This window comes from Chroicocephalus ridibundus, chromosome Z, assembly GCF_963924245.1.
Source record: "Chroicocephalus ridibundus chromosome Z, bChrRid1.1, whole genome shotgun sequence".
NCBI lineage: Eukaryota > Metazoa > Chordata > Aves > Charadriiformes > Laridae > Chroicocephalus > Chroicocephalus ridibundus.
The window spans coordinates 70,316,819-70,333,537 of NC_086316.1; the positions used below are offsets into that span (position 1 = coordinate 70,316,819).

General features: G+C 38.6%; 1 protein-coding gene and 1 long non-coding RNA gene across 9 annotated transcripts; one reads left to right on the forward strand and one right to left on the reverse strand.

Moving 5' to 3' along the window:
• Nucleotides 1-52: 52 nt before the first annotated feature.
• CZH5orf34 (chromosome Z C5orf34 homolog) lies at nucleotides 53-16,528 on the forward strand. Of its 8 annotated transcripts, none has more exons than XM_063320516.1 (14): nucleotides 53-2,281; nucleotides 2,530-2,620; nucleotides 3,661-3,804; nucleotides 4,646-4,735; nucleotides 7,916-8,562; nucleotides 9,130-9,225; nucleotides 10,518-10,641; nucleotides 11,517-11,608; nucleotides 11,828-11,897; nucleotides 12,197-12,367; nucleotides 13,379-13,467; nucleotides 14,210-14,302; nucleotides 15,103-15,143; nucleotides 15,919-16,528. In XM_063320516.1, the coding sequence occupies exons 2-14, from the start codon at nucleotides 2,558-2,560 to the stop codon at nucleotides 16,110-16,112; spliced, it is 1,914 nt and encodes a 637-aa protein (XP_063176586.1). In that variant the 5' UTR covers nucleotides 53-2,281; nucleotides 2,530-2,557; the 3' UTR covers nucleotides 16,113-16,528. The 8 variants fall into 8 exon arrangements, 6 of the variants coding, with proteins under 6 accessions (XP_063176586.1, XP_063176587.1, XP_063176585.1 ...); XM_063320517.1 differs by having other exon boundaries at nucleotides 3,712-3,804; XM_063320519.1 differs by lacking the exons at nucleotides 53-2,281; nucleotides 2,530-2,620; nucleotides 3,661-3,804 and adding exons at nucleotides 3,994-4,286; nucleotides 15,783-15,832 and having other exon boundaries at nucleotides 15,103-15,160; nucleotides 15,935-16,056.
• Nucleotides 6,490-16,697, reverse strand: LOC134508657 (uncharacterized). Its single transcript, XR_010069118.1, has 3 exons — nucleotides 16,617-16,697; nucleotides 8,030-8,171; nucleotides 6,490-6,697 (listed from the first exon to the last, which is right to left on the reverse strand). It is a non-coding gene; the product is annotated as an uncharacterized LOC134508657 (long non-coding RNA).
• Nucleotides 16,698-16,719: the final 22 nt, after the last annotated feature.

Consider the following 16,719-nt stretch of genomic DNA (forward strand, 5'->3'; position numbering starts at 1 on the left):
CTAAATTTAATTGCTTGCTTGCTTGATTTAGTATATATTGGGATTTACTCATCCTTTTAGTTATATGCAAGATATCTGGTATTTAATTTTTTTTTTTTTTAAGGGCGGTAGGATCCAAATACAGATATTTTTTTTCTGTAGACCACAGTCAAAAAAAGTGGTTTGTGAAGGTGGTGGCGTTGGCGTTTTTTTGGGTTGGTTTTTTTTTTTTGGGGGGGGGGGTGTTTTGTTTATTTCCTTTTTCTTCCGATTCCAAAACCCATATAGGTGAGGGAGGTCTAGATGCTTCTTTTTTTTTCTGGAATAAACATGTTATTTGTCAACATGTGAAAAAGCAAGCAGTTTTTTGGTAGTCGTGTGCTTTCAAGATCTTTGGATCAGATATGCTTATTTTCAACTTTTAAAGCAACAACTATCCTTTAATTTGTTGTGTTCTTCGAGACTAGATGAATATATTTGTTTTAACCCTTGCTTCTCGAGACTATGTGCAGTGCTCAACGTTTTGTTTTTTTTTAACACATCTAACATGTCTAACCTTCTAGCAACTCTTGTGACTTCCTCCATTCTTCTAATTTTATATAGTTTGATTTAATTTTGTGGTTGGAGTAAATTCATGTATTTCATAAACGTTAACATTTTGAAGCCAACTGGTCGTTTTTGACACCATATAATCACATTAGTTTTCCTGGGATACTCCATTGTTGTTGCCAAACTCAGTTGTACTGTTTCCTGTTATCCGTTACTGGTTGACTGAGTAGAACCCCTTTCCAAAAACAAATGGAAATACTTCCCAGACGTTAGCTACTGTAAAGAACATGTTGTAAATATGCATGTAAATAATTCTGTTAATATTTCACTGTTATTTGTTTGGTTAAATAACTTGTGCATCTGCTAATAGAGTGAGCACTGACTGTTTTCTGGATGTTTATTTAACATACTTATTTAGGTTGGAGTTTTGGAAAATAAAATTTAAATAGCTTTGTTTTCTTTGGTATAACTTTACTACCTTGTGGTTTTGCTTTTAAAAAAAAATTTTTTTTGGTCCTTCTTCTATCTACCCTTCACTAAACACTCCTTTTTTTTCCTTTAAAGTACACAGTTGCAGAAAGTATTACATCTTAATAGTCATTGAAAAAATAAAATTTATCAAAGGGTGATACAGTAATAACAACGATATTACCATTTCAAAGTCTCTAGACTAAAATCCAGAAACTAGAAAAGTGAAAAATTATATTATTTTCACACACACATATTTTTCATACAAAACTTCTAATCCAAATACAGGTCTGACATCCTGCTGACTTTACAGGCAGATGTCTTGTGGAAAACATATTTACTCAAAACTTAAAGTCCCAAGGAGCAAGCATTCATGTGTGCATTACAGTAAAGTAATAGTGCCTTCAAGGGACGCTGCTTTACATGTTTCATTTCTGCATCTTTTGTAGTGTGTCTCTTTTTCTGTAAATTAGCTGTCAGACTTGAGATGTATATGCTGTCAGCTCGTGGAGACAGTGTGTCTTACATGTAGGTAAGAAATATGCCAAGTCATCCTGCACAAAAATGTTGGGAACTAGGAATTGTATATATGAAGCAATTCGGATCAACGTTAGCAAAATAAGCTTCATCCTCCACCAGAAACATTGAAAAAATCATAAAATGAAACTTTTGTTCGGAGTAGTGAAGTTTGTGGTCTCTGTGCGTGTGAAGCTTTTTAAGAGCTTTAAGCCTGTACTGCAGTGAGGAAAAAATGGTTTTAACTCTGTCCTCCTGAGTATGGAAGACAGGATAATCTCTGCCTTAAACACTTAGCAATCTTTCCTACTTGTCTTAAATCTCAGAGGAGTCCAACACAAATTAGCGATGCTGGAATGAGATGTGAGAGAGCAAAAGAAAGCAGCAGGTTTCGCACTGTCATAACTGCCATTTCCTGCTTGTTTGCCTGCTTTTAACTGCTCATAGTTCTGTGGATGATGAAGAGGATTCTTGAGAGGTTTAAGGATTATTTCACCCAGGTTTTAGCATTTATAAATTTCAAGTGCGCCGTGTAAAAGTCTTTCTCGTCTACAGGTTTCTGGATGGTACCCTGCAGATAAACAACCCTTTAAAAAAAATGTATTTTCTTTGTGGCATAATGGTAGGCCAGTGAAGGCACAGAAGCATGGAAAGCAAACCGTGGGGGAGGAAGTGAAGGGAACTTCTTTAGCGCTGGTTCTGAAAAGAAACATTCCTTCACATCACATTTGAATTCAAGCACATGACCAAGCTTCACGCATCAGAAAAAGTATGCACAATATTTGCCACTCTTGACAAATCAGTTGTGATTAACAAAAATGTTTAGTATTTGAAAATCTTGCTTTGCTTTTGCTTTGCTTAAAGTAACTTGAAACTGGGCTGCAAGAGGTGCTGCTTTCCATGTGCATTGCTGTTGAATGAGAGTTACATATTCTGCAATGAGGTCAACGTTTTCTCAGTAATATTTCCTTTTTTGCTACTGGCCTATTTTCTTTTTTTTTTTTTTTTTTTTTTTAGGAAAATCAGACGGTCGATGGGTTTTTGAATGTTAGTTTTAAGTGTAATTGTAACACTACAGAAAGAAACAAGACTGGCTCAACTACATCAGGTATCACAAATTATGCATAGCTGGGATTTTTTATTTTTTTTAAGATAGAACAATACATTATGGCACTGAGTGACACTCAGTCTGGTTTGTAATTATCATTACTTCTCTCTGGGACAGTAATTCCTTACCGCGTTCTGCCTTTCCTTCCTACCATACAGAACTCATCCAATTAGTAATAGCTCAAGTTTGCAACTTTGCTCCGACTGAATTATAGCTCTAATCATCTAGTTTATGCCTGTGGATCCTGGCAGTTGATACAGGAAAAGAAAATGACATTCTGGCTAAAAGTCAGGGAAGGTACTGTGCTGTTTGTGAACTGCCCACTTGCCACCTCTGCTTCAGCCTATGTGACCTGCTCCCACAGTTCCTATGCTGAGGGCTCCACCGTGGCAGTGAAGTTGCCAGGAAAATACAATGCATTGTCCATAAATAATAAAAAGTAATAAAGGATTCATAATCCAGATATATACTTTGAAACTTGCTTCAGGCAAGTACTATGCAGAACATCACTCGTTAAAAAGGGTACTGCAAACAGAACCAGATTTGTTGTGATGCGTGGCTGTGTCTGCAGCTACCAGCCTGGATGTTGATCTACTCTCCACTTTGCCGAGGAAACAGCTGTAGAGAACGGGAAGTTGTGCCGAGTGCACTTCTCCTGTGATGGCATACTGATCCGAGGTACCTCCGCGGGTAAGGAATGATCCTTACAGCTGGATGAGACCATTCAATCTGGTGTGGCCTGTACAGCAAAGGATCTTGAACTGCACCTGCTTAGTGCTTTAAGCAGGAGTTAATAATAAATTGTCATTTAACTGTAAACTGTCGATCCAGAGAGTGCATATATATATCTTCTGAAAAAAAGTAGGCATAATTTTTTAATTGGCCTTTGGGAAATTAATCTTTTAATCTATTCAGCTATGGCTTCTGCAGCCCTGTTCTAAAAACATGAATGTCTGTTAGATTTCCCTGCCCTATGAATGCATGAAGATACAGCCGCAGAGAATTATTTATCCGTAATTTGTTTTTGGGATATGTTGTAGGTCGGCAATCTGCCTTCCCAGTCCTGTTTTCTAAGCCTCCTTGTTTTCCAGAGGTGCTCCAGCAGGGAGGCAAAGAACGTGTGGCCTGTCTTTGTGTCAGGGTGGCTGCTGAACGACGTGTTCTTAAAAGAAGCACAGTTACAGGTAAATACTTTTTTTTTTTCTATAGCCTAGTCCTTTGTGCTGATAATTTTCATTTCTGGGGCAGCAGCAAAAAAGACATCCCTATTTCCAAAAAAAAAAAAAAAAGGTGAACAACACGGTTTCCATCTAGCTCCTTTTCCAAATGCGTCTCTAAATCAGGTCACGATTTCGGCCTGTTCGCTGCCGGCAGGAAGGAACGGTCATTCACCAAGCAAATGCACGGGCGGGCGGGAGGAAGGGAGCCCGCCCCCGCCCGGGGCTTCCCGCCTCGCCCAGCCGCTGGGGCGATGGCGGCGGAGCGGCTGATGGTGCTGTTCGGGGACGGCGCGGTGGAGGTGCGCTACGCGGGAGGGTCCCGCTTGCTGCTCTCTCCGTGCGGCTGCGAGTACCTGCACCGAGCGGCGCTGCCCGCCGCTGCCCACCCCCTCCAGCCGGCGGAGACCAGCCGACAGCGGGTCGCCTTCGCCGTCAGCGCCTACCGGGTAGGCGGCGGGTCGGCGACGTCGGGCCCCGGGAGGAAGCCGGTGTTGCCGTGGGGGCTGCGGGGAGCAGCCTTGGTGCAGAGTGCCTGGCCGCCACCGGGGAGCGAACGAAGGGACCCCTCGCCACCCCCCCGAGCCGCGTACCGGCCGGCTGCGGGGGGACCCGGCAGCGCACGGGAATCCTCCGTCCGCGCCACAGCAGCGGCGGTACTTGCTCCTCTCCGTAAAACGGGAGTTCTTAGCTTCTGCTACAGAAAATAAGAGGATGAAATCCGCTTAAAATTTTATCACTGTATAGAAAAACTCATGACGTAACAGGGTTGTGTTGCTTTGTTTTGTTTTTCTTTGTACTTCAATAGGAACAACTTCTACGAGCTCTAGATTTCCGGAACAAGTTTTGTTCTCGCCCCTACTTACCTTCACGTGTTATACCTCCAGAAAGAAAAAAGGTGAGAGTTACACGTCGTGCTTTTGTAAAATAAACTTCACTAGGAGTCTGACAGAGTGGACTCATAAGTTCGCCTGCATGTGTGTAAGTACAGGCCTTGAACATCTACAGTCTACATTTTACTCATGCATTTATCAATTTGGTTAGGGTACGGCCATTTTAAATTACAGTTTCAGCTGTTACTTAGTCCTCTATTTATGCATATCCTTTGTAGCTGAACAGAGTTAATTTTCTCTTAGTGAGACTAAAATGTAGGATTTTGTACGTGAGATAGAATGAGCTGGTTTACGTATTGTCACTTCTGCACTCAAAACCTTTCAGGGAAGACTCGGTGAAATAGGACAGTGTCTTCCGAGTTGCTGTGGGGTTCAGAATCCCATTGTTTCCCCACTGAAGTGCCTGTGTGAGTCTGTTACAGGGGCCCGTGAGAGGACTGGGGCAGAGTGTCGCTCTGTGGGAATGGCTACTCCAGGTCAGACTGAAGGTCCATGCAGAGACCCCCATTTACCCTCCTAGGAGCTTCACTCCTCACCAGCATTGCCCCTGGTGTTCCCACTGAATGCGTCCAAGAGTGTGCACACTGTGGTGGGAGTCTTAAAACCACTGATAAAATCTGGCAAGTTGTAAGTTGCAAAACTTTTAGACTGATACTTCGTGCTAATGTTTAGTTGCTGAAAACACTGTCAGCCAGTGTCACTACATACTTAACAGTAGTCAGTCCTTAACAGTGATACTGGACATTCACTGCAAGGTACAGCAGCACAGAGCTAGTAGGTGACCCTCCACTCCGTCCGCACCTCTAGACAGCCTGACAAGGGGGATCTTGTCAGTGGTGTGGCCTGTTCAGAACGGCAAATAGTATTTAAAATGCAGGTTAACCATGAATGTATTCAGTGGTGTGGCAGCATCTTCTGTTTGTTCTTATTCCTTTCCTAGAATTTTCAAACGTTTGATACGCTGCTGCTGAACATAAAGTATGTTTTCATGGGACTGTCAGTCGTCACGCCAAGATCTTATTCCTGGGTGGTGGTAGTCAGCTCTGAGCCTATCCTTTTACATGTAAAGTTAGGACTGCTTTTCCTCATTTATATCACATTACATTTATCTCTGCTGAATTTTTATCTGTGGCCTTATTGTCTGGTCAGTTTGTTACCAAAGACAGGCCTCTGCTTTGTTTATAACCATATGCTAACTAAAATGTTGTTTGTTTCCTACTAAACTTCTTACTGTGTAAGAAAATAGTCACTGAACCGTTGTTAGTGATAATGAGGAGTTATCAGAGTTAGCAGAAGCAGCTAATCACCAAGGATGGGATAACAAGAAGTAGTTAATCACTTCAAGGTTCTTTTATGCGTCAAGTATGTACTCCTATACTGATTAGGACAGAGCAGTGGCTACTTCAAGGAACATCCTTATCATCCTCAAGAAGCTGGCAAACTTACACTAAACTTTTACTGTCCTGAGATCACTCACTACCTTAAAAGGATAGTGTGAGGAAGGGTCTCCTTACCCAAATGACCACCGAGACACTCAAGCGTGCGCAGAAGTGTTTTACCAACGCAGCAAAACTTGATACGCCTGTGCAAGAAGACCATTCGGTCATCCTGATGAATATGTGAGCCTAGGTGGAGTTATGTATTAGGTAGGTGGGATTATGAGAATATTTTGTGTATAAATATCCCCAGTAAAGTGTGCTAGATTTGTGGGTTTTCTCCCAAGCACCCGATGTCGAATAAAGCAATCTCCTCTCCAAAGTACTTTTGGTTTGGAGAACTTTTATTTCAGGTAACAACTTGGTTATTTTTTTTAGGGTCCTTTTGCAATTCTTTATGGTAAATTTTCATCTTCAGTGCCCCAAATACCTTCAGCAGACTTTCCCACCTTACTAACACACTAGTGCTGCCATGTTTCCTTTTTATTGGACTCCAGGCTTTTCCAGTGCTGGGCCAAAGTATGATCAGGACTGAAACATAGGTGATTAAAGATCAGTCAAATGAGACAAAGCTGATTAAACTGATGAAACAAACAATGAGTAGTGTGAATACTCCTTTGCTAAGTTTTTTTTTTTCTTCACACCTTATTTGAGAGGGTTTGCATTTCTGTGTTTATTTGGAATCTGGTGCTTTACCTGGAGTCTTCAATTGAAAACAGACTAAGGATGTTTTCTGTGTGAGGATTGGGTATAAGGACAATACAAAGGAAAATACCTCATTTTAGGGCAAAACTTCTGCAGGTGGCTAGAAAGGCATTCTCAATCTTGACAGAACATTTCTAGTTTCAGAAGGTGATTAGCGCGTTTTATAAACTATATATTCTCTTTGGGCAAAGCTTTAATCTGGGGTTTGAGGTAGAGGCAGTGCTTGTTTCGAGTAATTTTTTTAGAATCATATGCTTCATTTTTGTAGTGGTTGAAGGGCATATGCTGTGAAAATGTTTTTTGTTTGTTTTGAACAAAAGTGCTAATTAAAGCAGTAATCTGTACTTGAATATCATGGCAATAAGATAAGACTTTCCAAATGTTGTATTGTAAAAGTCTAAAATATTTATTATATTTTAAATTCTTCTTCAGAAATATATTTTATCTACACTTTAGCAATAGCTGTGTAATTTAATCTGTGGTGCTGTGGGATTAAGTAAGATTACTCACTCACCTAGCTGCAAAACATTCCGTTTTGGTGAGAGCACTTAAATGCATGTTACACACCATTTTACAGGCTTACTTAAATTTTATAAATAAAGAGGAGATTTCAGAGCACATGGATTTTTAATGTACACAATTCTAACATGGGCTTTCCATGAAGTCTACTGATAACTGACTGATATGATCAAGATAATCTGGGCTTTCTTTTCAGTGTTTCTTAAGAAGCAGTTGGAAACAGATATCTACTGTCTGTGGGCAGTTGTGCCTGGTCAGCTGGCCATGTACCTTACTACTTTATGAATGCATATTAAATTAAAACATTATTGCTAGACAGAACTCTGTTAGAACAGGAGGAAGCAGATATGAAGGTTAGATATTTTGCTTCCTGTTAAGTTCATGTATGCAAATAAATACAGAGTAAAGTTTCTTGCCATACATCACCTTGCAGAGGGACTGAATTCATATAAATATAAATCCTCCTTCGTAATTTCTGGGAAGCAGGTCATTTTTATCTTGCTGCTCTCCTTTTTCTTTTATTAGGTTCTTTTCAGTGATATCTTAGAAATTAGATGGCCTGACCCTGCTACAGCTGATCTGACAAGATGTATAGACAATGGCAGTGTGAAGATCTCGTCAGTAGATGGTTATGCTCACCTTTACCTGTCAGAATTGCAGCAAGAATTTACGGTGGAGTTCTTATGCAAAGTCAGCCAGTCATCTGCGGCATCCGTAGGCTCCTCTCAAAAGAACAGCAACTATCACGCTGGAGATCAGCATGGAAAATCAAGTAAAAATTCTATTGCAGAAATGTCATCAAAACAAACAAGAATAGAGAGTGAGAAGAATGAACATGGTTATTCTGAAGGTAAATATAGAGAACCAACCAAACCAAGGGACCAGAAAGACAGAGATGGAGTCCCTGTGTTTTATACAAACTGTTCTTCTGAATACGCGTGGGTTACACAGCGTTGGTCTGTTGCCTCCTACCCAGAAGAATGGAAGTACCCCTTGTCGTTGGCACTGATGTGCTATAACTTACATACTGGTAAGACTGAATTGAAGACATGTGAGAAGAACAACCGTACATCTATAGAAGCTGATGTTTTAATAGACCCAGGAACACATGAAACAGTTTCTCGTTTACCTACAGCTTTGCCACTCAGCTGCAGAGCCCCACATTTACACAGGTAGTTTAAGCTGTTCACTTCATAGTTGTCAACATATGTTTTACAATTTTGCAATTTGGAATTTCAACCCTTACCAAAATAGCTGAATTCTAGCTATTAAAAATAAAAAAATTACCATTTTATTCTTTCTTTTTAGTAACTTTTTGAAATATGAAATTTGTGAAACCAACATTCTGCATCCTACTGTAATGAATATATAGTAATTAGTCCAGAGAAAAATAAGCTTTATTTTCCAAACTGCTGTATAAATATGTAAATGAAAAAGAGAATACGGAAAAAAGAACACAGGTTTTGGTTGGTTTTGGTTTTCATTTTTGAGAAGATAATACTTCTGAGGTGGGCCAGTGGCTTATGTTCTCTGTCAGCACCACTAAAAATATTCAAAAAAGCCTTTGCGGGTTTGAGAAAATTAATTTGGTAACTAATGTGGATAATTAAGGTATCAGAGGTCTCTGAAAATATGTGGCCTCTTTAAATAGGCGTGCATGCATCTGTTCTTGGTACAGCACACAACAAAAACCAACTTGACCTTCAGACTTACTGAAGCTTTTATTGTATTTTATACAGGTGGACTTTCTGTGACTTATTTCAGAATCAAGATACCGGAAACTATTCATGCCCTCAGCTAATTAAAATTGTATGGTGCCAGGGTGTTTTTTATAGGTATGTACGAGATCATGTGTTTCATCTTTGGAAAACTTCTTTTGTATGGGAGTTAAGCTTTAAGATGAAATGTCTTACTTCGTCCCTTGTACGCAGTCTTCATATAAGTGTCTGTTCATTTCTGCTGTTCGTTCATCAGACTTCACATTTTTCTAGTACAGTATATTTCCAGGTCTGAAAGTGGGTATGTCTGAAACAAACAATCTGAAATCGTGTTTAAGGCTTCTGAAGAAGTGATCTGATTATCTGATTTCTTAAAGGTTTACTGGACAGCTGGAACTCCCACAGACTTCACTGACAGTTATGGTGCTTGGTTTCTTTGCAAATTACATTGCTCCTTGTGATGATGAAGATTTCACGCTTTAGAAATGTTTGTCTTGGTGACGTACATAATTTGCATGTTGCAGGCAGCTAAACTGTAGGTTTTGCTGGCAATTCACCTTGTCCATATGCTTTGAAAAGGTGGGGGGGGAAGGGCAGAGGAATTTTTTTTTTTTTAAATTGGCCTTTCAAATCTGTTATACAAACTTTGGAAATGCTACAGTTGCTATCAGCATCTAAAAGTCTTTGATAAAAGATTAGCTGGTCTTTGAAGCTTTAATCTCTCTGCCCAGTGTTTTTCATTTTTCTCAGTATAATTCCTAAATTCCTAAATTTTTATCTCACCTGAACAAAATGTTTAGCAGCTCTTCAGTACTATACCTCATTTCTTTGGAAGTATGGTGATTAGCCATACTTAGTCTTCTAAGTCCCATTACCAGGCACCTAACCACAGAATTGCAGAATTGGGTCATTAAATGGATTTTAGGCTCCAAGGTATCATATGATCACAAGTAAAAGACCATTGATCTTAGTGAAAAACAGAGCTGCAGCGGAAATGAAGACCTTTGGGTTGTTCAGGAATTGTTTGGTCTGACAGTTCTCTATGTTATTTAGGGCAGGTCCACTAAGAAAACTGGATTTTTCTCTTCAGAATCACTATATTTTTTCAGTCAGTGGAATGAGCAGCTCTTGTGAGATGCTAACCTCAAAACAAATAAGCTTTCCTTAACTTGTTTATCTCCCACCCCCCATGCACACATGCAAATGAGGAGACTGGTAATACTAACCTTCTGTGTTAAAAGAAATAATTGGCACGCTGCTCTTTGTGAAACAGTAAGAAGTTTTTCATGTGAAAGTTGGGTTGAAAATTTGTTTCTGCTTAGTGCTTTCTTCAAGTGTACTAACCTGTTTTGCTTGTCTAGTGATGCAACATTTTAAATACTTGTTAAAAATCTTGTTATTTCTCTTAGATTTATCCATGGTAGAACAAACATCACAGAAATTTATCCTGGTGATGACTCATTTTTCAAGTCCGAGGGAGCATTTTTGGGAAACTATTTTGTACATTATGCAATCCAAAAAGGAACAAAAAAGGTACAAAACTAATTTAAAATATGTTCCAAATTCCTTCAAGTTAGCAGGTTTTTTATTTTTAAGGCATTTGGCTATGCAGTCTATAGTGAAATCCCTACCTTGGTAATTAGTATAATGACTGAATCAAGCAATCAGTCGTACAAAAGATGAGATTATTCATTCTGTTTCAGAATGTATTTTTGTAAATTATAGACACAGTAAGAAAAATCTTACTCGTAACATTTATTTCAGAAGCTGTAGTATGTACTGCAGTGAGATTCTACAATAACCATTTCTCACTAATTTAGAAGATAAGTTTAATTCTTAATATATCGATTAGAATTTAATCTTTATGTACTTGGAAGTGTTTTCTCTTTTACTCTATGAGAGACAGAACCTAGAAGATGCAGGTTCTGTTGTGGCTTTGCCGCAGACCGGCTGTTCAGTGCTGGAGAAATGTTTTTGCGTCTCTGTGTCTGTCTATTGTTAAATTTCCCCAGAGTAGAGATCCTCTCAAGTGTTTATGCAGTGCCTTGTATTTTTAAAGCAGAATTAGGGGTCAACTTTGTACCCTTTAAACCTAGTCTTTAACTTGTAGTCAAAAGCAGTTGCTCAGTAATGAACTACAGTCTATACACTCTGATAAGAGAACTTTTTGGTCCATACTGAGTGCGTGGAAACTGTGACTGTTTCTTTCCACAGAAGTAGACTTAAAGGATACAACTGCATTTTTTCACTTTTTAAGGACATATTTATCTGTTTTCCGGGAAAAATTCAAATATGATTATAGTTGCTTTCTGGGAGGTCAGAAACTTCATATCTTGGCAAGCTCTTAATACTGTTTTCGTGCTACAGTACCTGTAACTAACTCATCTCCTTTCTGCTCTCTACTGCAGAGAGAAGAAAAGATGTATTCGGTAAAGAGCCTACCTCCTGATGTACCGGGAAATCCGTACTCTGTATCCTCCATTATTACTCAGGCAACGAAGTAACTTTACTCTACTTTATCTTTGTTACATAAACTGACTTTGAAAAGGCAGTAGATAAAATTACAGAAAATACTTACTATGACATTAAGTATAAAAATTAATGGAATTTATATTAGCACTGAGGATGTCTATAAACTTACAGAACAAAGGTCACAACTGTTTAGAAGACCCAGCAAGTACGAAATGCTTAATTGTTTGTTTGTTTGTTTTCTCCTCAGAATACTTCAGTACTGCTACAAGACTAAACTATCATTAATTCATAACTATTACCTCTGCTGCTGGAAAATGGTATGTAGCTGAATATTTATAAATCTTTCAGTGTTATAAGGATGATTTTACAGGGAATAGGACCTAATCTAGAAGGACTAATGGTGAGTGTATCCTCAAAGATCAGAAGGTATGTACTTGGAAACCATACGTGTATGCTGTGTAAAGGTATATTTGTGAACCAGAAAGCAGCTGCAGGCTAAAGCGAGCTGGTCGTGGTCTGGAAAAACAAGTTAATTGAAAATCTGGGAGAGGTGCAAACATCTGTAATGATGTAAGTGACCTTTCCTCAAGGTTTTTATGCATTTGTTTGGTTCTAGGTACCTGAGACAGATGGACGAGAAACGTTGCCGGTTTTGCTGTATGAAAAGGTTATTCCCAGCATAGGAAGACTTGTTGTGTACTCGGATTATAAAGTCCATGCTGCTTTTTGGGATGGGGTGACCTTGAATATGGTCTGGGATTACAGCTCTTCCTGTAGTAAGATCCAGGTAACTCACGAGTTAAAGGAATGACTATTCTTATAACTCTTCATGAAAAGTGTTACTAGGAAGCTAATGAGGAAACTAAACAGAAGGTTTGATGCCTATAAAGTATAAATTGAAGTCGAGACATTCATAACTCACTGCAGTGGCTTGAGCTTGTATAGTACTGTAAGTGAAAACAGGAGCTATCTGCAAACACCACCATTAATGTATTGCCAGTATTTTAACCAGAAATGGGATGGAAAAATATTTCAGTGCGTAACTGATGCCTAAAGAGGCAAATGAAGCTTTATCCATTTAAGAAGTCACTCACATTGATCAAAGAAGGGAGTCATGGTGGTTTTTTATTTCAGATTATCTATAATTGAGCAAATGGATAGTGAAAAATTACTTGGGAAAAGTAACCTTGTGCACGTGGTGTTCCATATACATTTTAAAATCTACGTAATAAAGAAGTAAAAAGATGTTGTTGATTTTTGCAAAATGGCACTACAGCGAAAATTACATGAGTGTGGGATTCAGGATTGACTGCTGAGACTTGGCTTCTGTGCCTTTGCTTATTACGCTAAGATGACAAAACACAAAAAAGACTTTAAAGTGTCTGAAGTTATCTCTATTGTAAACAATGTAAGGATGATAGTCACTGTGCAGAAGATACAGTGTAACTTTCTGATGTGAGCTAGCTCAAATCTGTGTACTCACTCATGATAAAAGGAGGAAGAACTGTAAATCCTACAGGTTTGGAAACATTTCTACACACTTCTAGAAATAATTTATTCTTGAATTGCACAAAGCGAGCGTTGGGGCCCTGCCAGGTGTTTTGGTTGGGTTTGTTCCTCCCCCGCATTTATCGTAGCAGACCGTATCAAATTCTGTCCTTAGCAAAACACAAACCTTTAAGTGTTCAAAATGGAATGTTCATAGATGCTTAATTCTTAAATTGGCATATTGTACTTGCCTTTTTTTGCTTCAGACTGCAGCAGAAAATTAACTCTTGTAATTATTTTTTCTTGTAAGGTAAATGAAGATGTAGGCTGGTGTAAGTTAACTACCCCTGATGGGGTACAGCAGCTGATACAAATAAGTCACCCTGGAATCTATGAAAGGTATAAGTAATTTAAACAATTTAAAGTTAAATATAAAAGAATTCTGTACAAATCCTTTTATATGAAGAAATGGCATTTACTGACCATATAGTGGGGGGGAGGGTCGCAAACCAATCACATAATGATAAAAGCCCCAGGTTATATCTGTCAAAGATTTGGGATGTGTATGACTCAGGACCACTGCAGTGCTGTTATTCCAGTATAATTGTTACAGTATGTCTTTTTAAAAAGAAATAACTAGAGCTGCAACTTGGCACCTACATCAGTGGATAAGAAAAAAAAATAATTTTGTCCTATATAGAGCTGGTACATAGAACTGGGTAGCACTTTATCCAGTTTTTGCTTTATTACAGCTATTGACCTCTGCCTGCAGATTGCTGTCTCTAATCTGCTTGCTCTAATTACAGCCTCATTATGGGAATCATCATCAGCTTACTGTGCTGCATTTTAGCAAGCAGATATTCACAAACAAGAATTAGCATTTGTGCACTATTCATTACAAATCATAGATCTTTGTTATAATTTTCTATTAACTGAATAGATTTAAATATGAAGGAGATTCTAGACAAAAAGTGAGAATCAAAAAATGGCAAGGAAACCTAGAGAAAAAGCTAGGTTTTGAATCATGGCTTTTTCTTTCAGATCCAGGTGTATTGCTTAATGTCTTCAGTTTCTTGCTTGAATTAGTAGTGTATTTCTCATACAAATAATTACTTTTTTGTGAATTTTCCTGTTAAAATAGGTACATCAGAACAGCAATAGAATGGTGCAAAGGTTTTAATGAAAGGAAGGAGATTCCTGAACATAAGGCACACCCTGTAACTGAAGAAAATTGGTATTAATCTTTATCCTAAATAAATGACTACAAATAATGTTGAAAATAAAACTCCAAAAGACTATAAACTGTGAATTCTGTAGACTGTATTTCCTAAGGGTTAAAAAATGAAAATGTTAAGTCCCTTTATTTTGTGTGTTTTCGTATTCTTCTTTCAGTGTTTTAAAGTGGTAAGTTGAGTTCTAGGTGAAGTTTGTTTCATTGCGCTTCTGCCTGCCTTACCTAAAAATCAGAATTATGGTGACTTTGCCAAAGGAGGATTAATGTTACAGAGGTAGTATCTTGCAAGGTGAAAAAGGGAAACTAAACTACAAATGGTGTCTTTTAACAGAACACCAAGCAGTTCAAAACAGTACTTTGAACTGCTAAATAACACTTGTATCTCTTGCTAATATATTTATCCTTTTCAATTTATGCAGCTGACCAAAGGTCTACTGACGTCATATACAAACGTATAAGAGCATTAAAAATGTGTTAATTAAAATCGATTACACTTGCACTGGTTATGCAAATTACAGCAGATTCAGTAGCTGATGAAATTAAAATTATATCTGTATTTATATATAGCAAAGAGACTATTCTTAGAGCAGAGCCCTGGTTTTTGGAAACACAAGTGATTGACATGCAGGCATTGACTAGTGGTATGAAAGACAAAAATAAAACATTTTTTTCACTTGGATTTTGCTCATCTAATTTTCAGTATTGCTGGAAGCTATTAAAAATTAAAATCTGAGGTAGAAAATACATTTGAGAAGTTTTATGATACTACATCAGTTAATAATCTTTATTTTCTTGGACAGGTCTGCTGATGCTGAGCTTGAAAAAATACAGAGATTTACCTGTATCCTTTTGAAAGCTGTAAAGATTTTTCACTTTTATATTCTGCTGTTCATCTGCATATTCTGATCTGCATTTTAAATCATCAGAGTCTCTCTGTCCTGTTCTCACCTTCTTTTAGTGTCTTACCTGCTTCTTAAAATTACCTTTTTAAGCCATTATTTGTTTTCTTATTTATCATTTTATCTTGTCCAACTCCTGCATCACAGCACCAGAAACAAAAGTAGCGTCAGAGTGCAAAACTGAAATAAAAACTCACCAAAAAAGAAAGCCCTTTAGTGGGTATTGCATTAGTTTTGTTAACACTCATCCACTGATCTGTTTCTGAAAGAGGGATGATGCAGTTGCCTTTGGGCTTGTTGTTGTAGTACAATACCTTTCTGTTTGTATTAGTTAGCTCAGAATTATTCCATTGTGTTCAGACAGCTCAAAAAATTGTGCTGCGCTGCATGTGCTTAAAGCCACTCTATAATTGTCTTTAAGACAGTGTTCGATTTTATTAGTATGAAATGTGCATGCTGTTAACTGTGCAGTGTGACATCAGATAGCTCCCTTTTTAAAGTAACATTTGGATAAACTGAAGTCTTGGAGCCATTTTCTATAAATGTAGACATTTTAAGTAATATACTTTTTTATTTTTTAGCTTTATGTAATTACCATGCTATGAAATGTGAGACTTTGCAATGCAGAATGGTGAGTACGGATGTGGAGAAGTCTTTTTCTCCTTAGGAGGAAGAGTTTGATTTATTATTATTTTTTTCTTAACAAAATAACACTAGTTTTATTGGATAATAGCAATGTTCGGGAAAGGACACCTGCTGCAAAAACCGATCCATCTGGCATTGCTGTCAGAAAAACAGAAAACGGGAGACATCCAGAAGAAATGGGTGAAGGGTGCGTCTTGGAAGCTTTGGAAAAAACTTCTAGGGTAATTCAGGATATTGAGTCTCTGCTTGCAGCTGCTGGGAAGTGAAGCTTCGCGGATACAGCGTGCGAAGACCTGTGTCCGCTGCCCTGTCCCCGGCGTGTCCGAGGCGGCTGTGAGGTGCCAGGGGAAGGCTGACGGCAGAGGGACGCGCTGCCGTTCCGACACCGCGGCGGCCGCCCAAAGCCTTGTTAACGCTGCGGTTGCGCGTTGTGGGATGGGCAAAAAGAACGGGTGAAATAATACTAATGTCAGGGCTGAGCTGACAGTGCCGCTTGTAACTCCAGGAGTGTCTTGTTGGAACGGTTTAATTTTATAGGGGCTTGCCCAGCTTCAGCTGCTCAAGTGACTAGGGTGGGGATAGGCAGTTTTAACTGTGAAAACGTGCTTTTATTCAGAAGCTTACGCTAAGTAAAAGTTTCTCAAACGCTTTCTACTCTACTGTGTTGTGGTAAATAAATAGTTATTTAAAGCCTCTTCAGCCCTTCCTGGTGTGTGGTCTGTCGCCCGGTGTCACGCCCCATCGTTACTGATAAAATACTTGCCTCTTACCGTTGGTTTCTCTTCCAGCGCTTTACCCGATGCCGCCGTGAATAGGCAAAGCCCGTTTTTATCTATTTCTTAAAAGAAAAAAAAACAAAACTCCTCCACAACG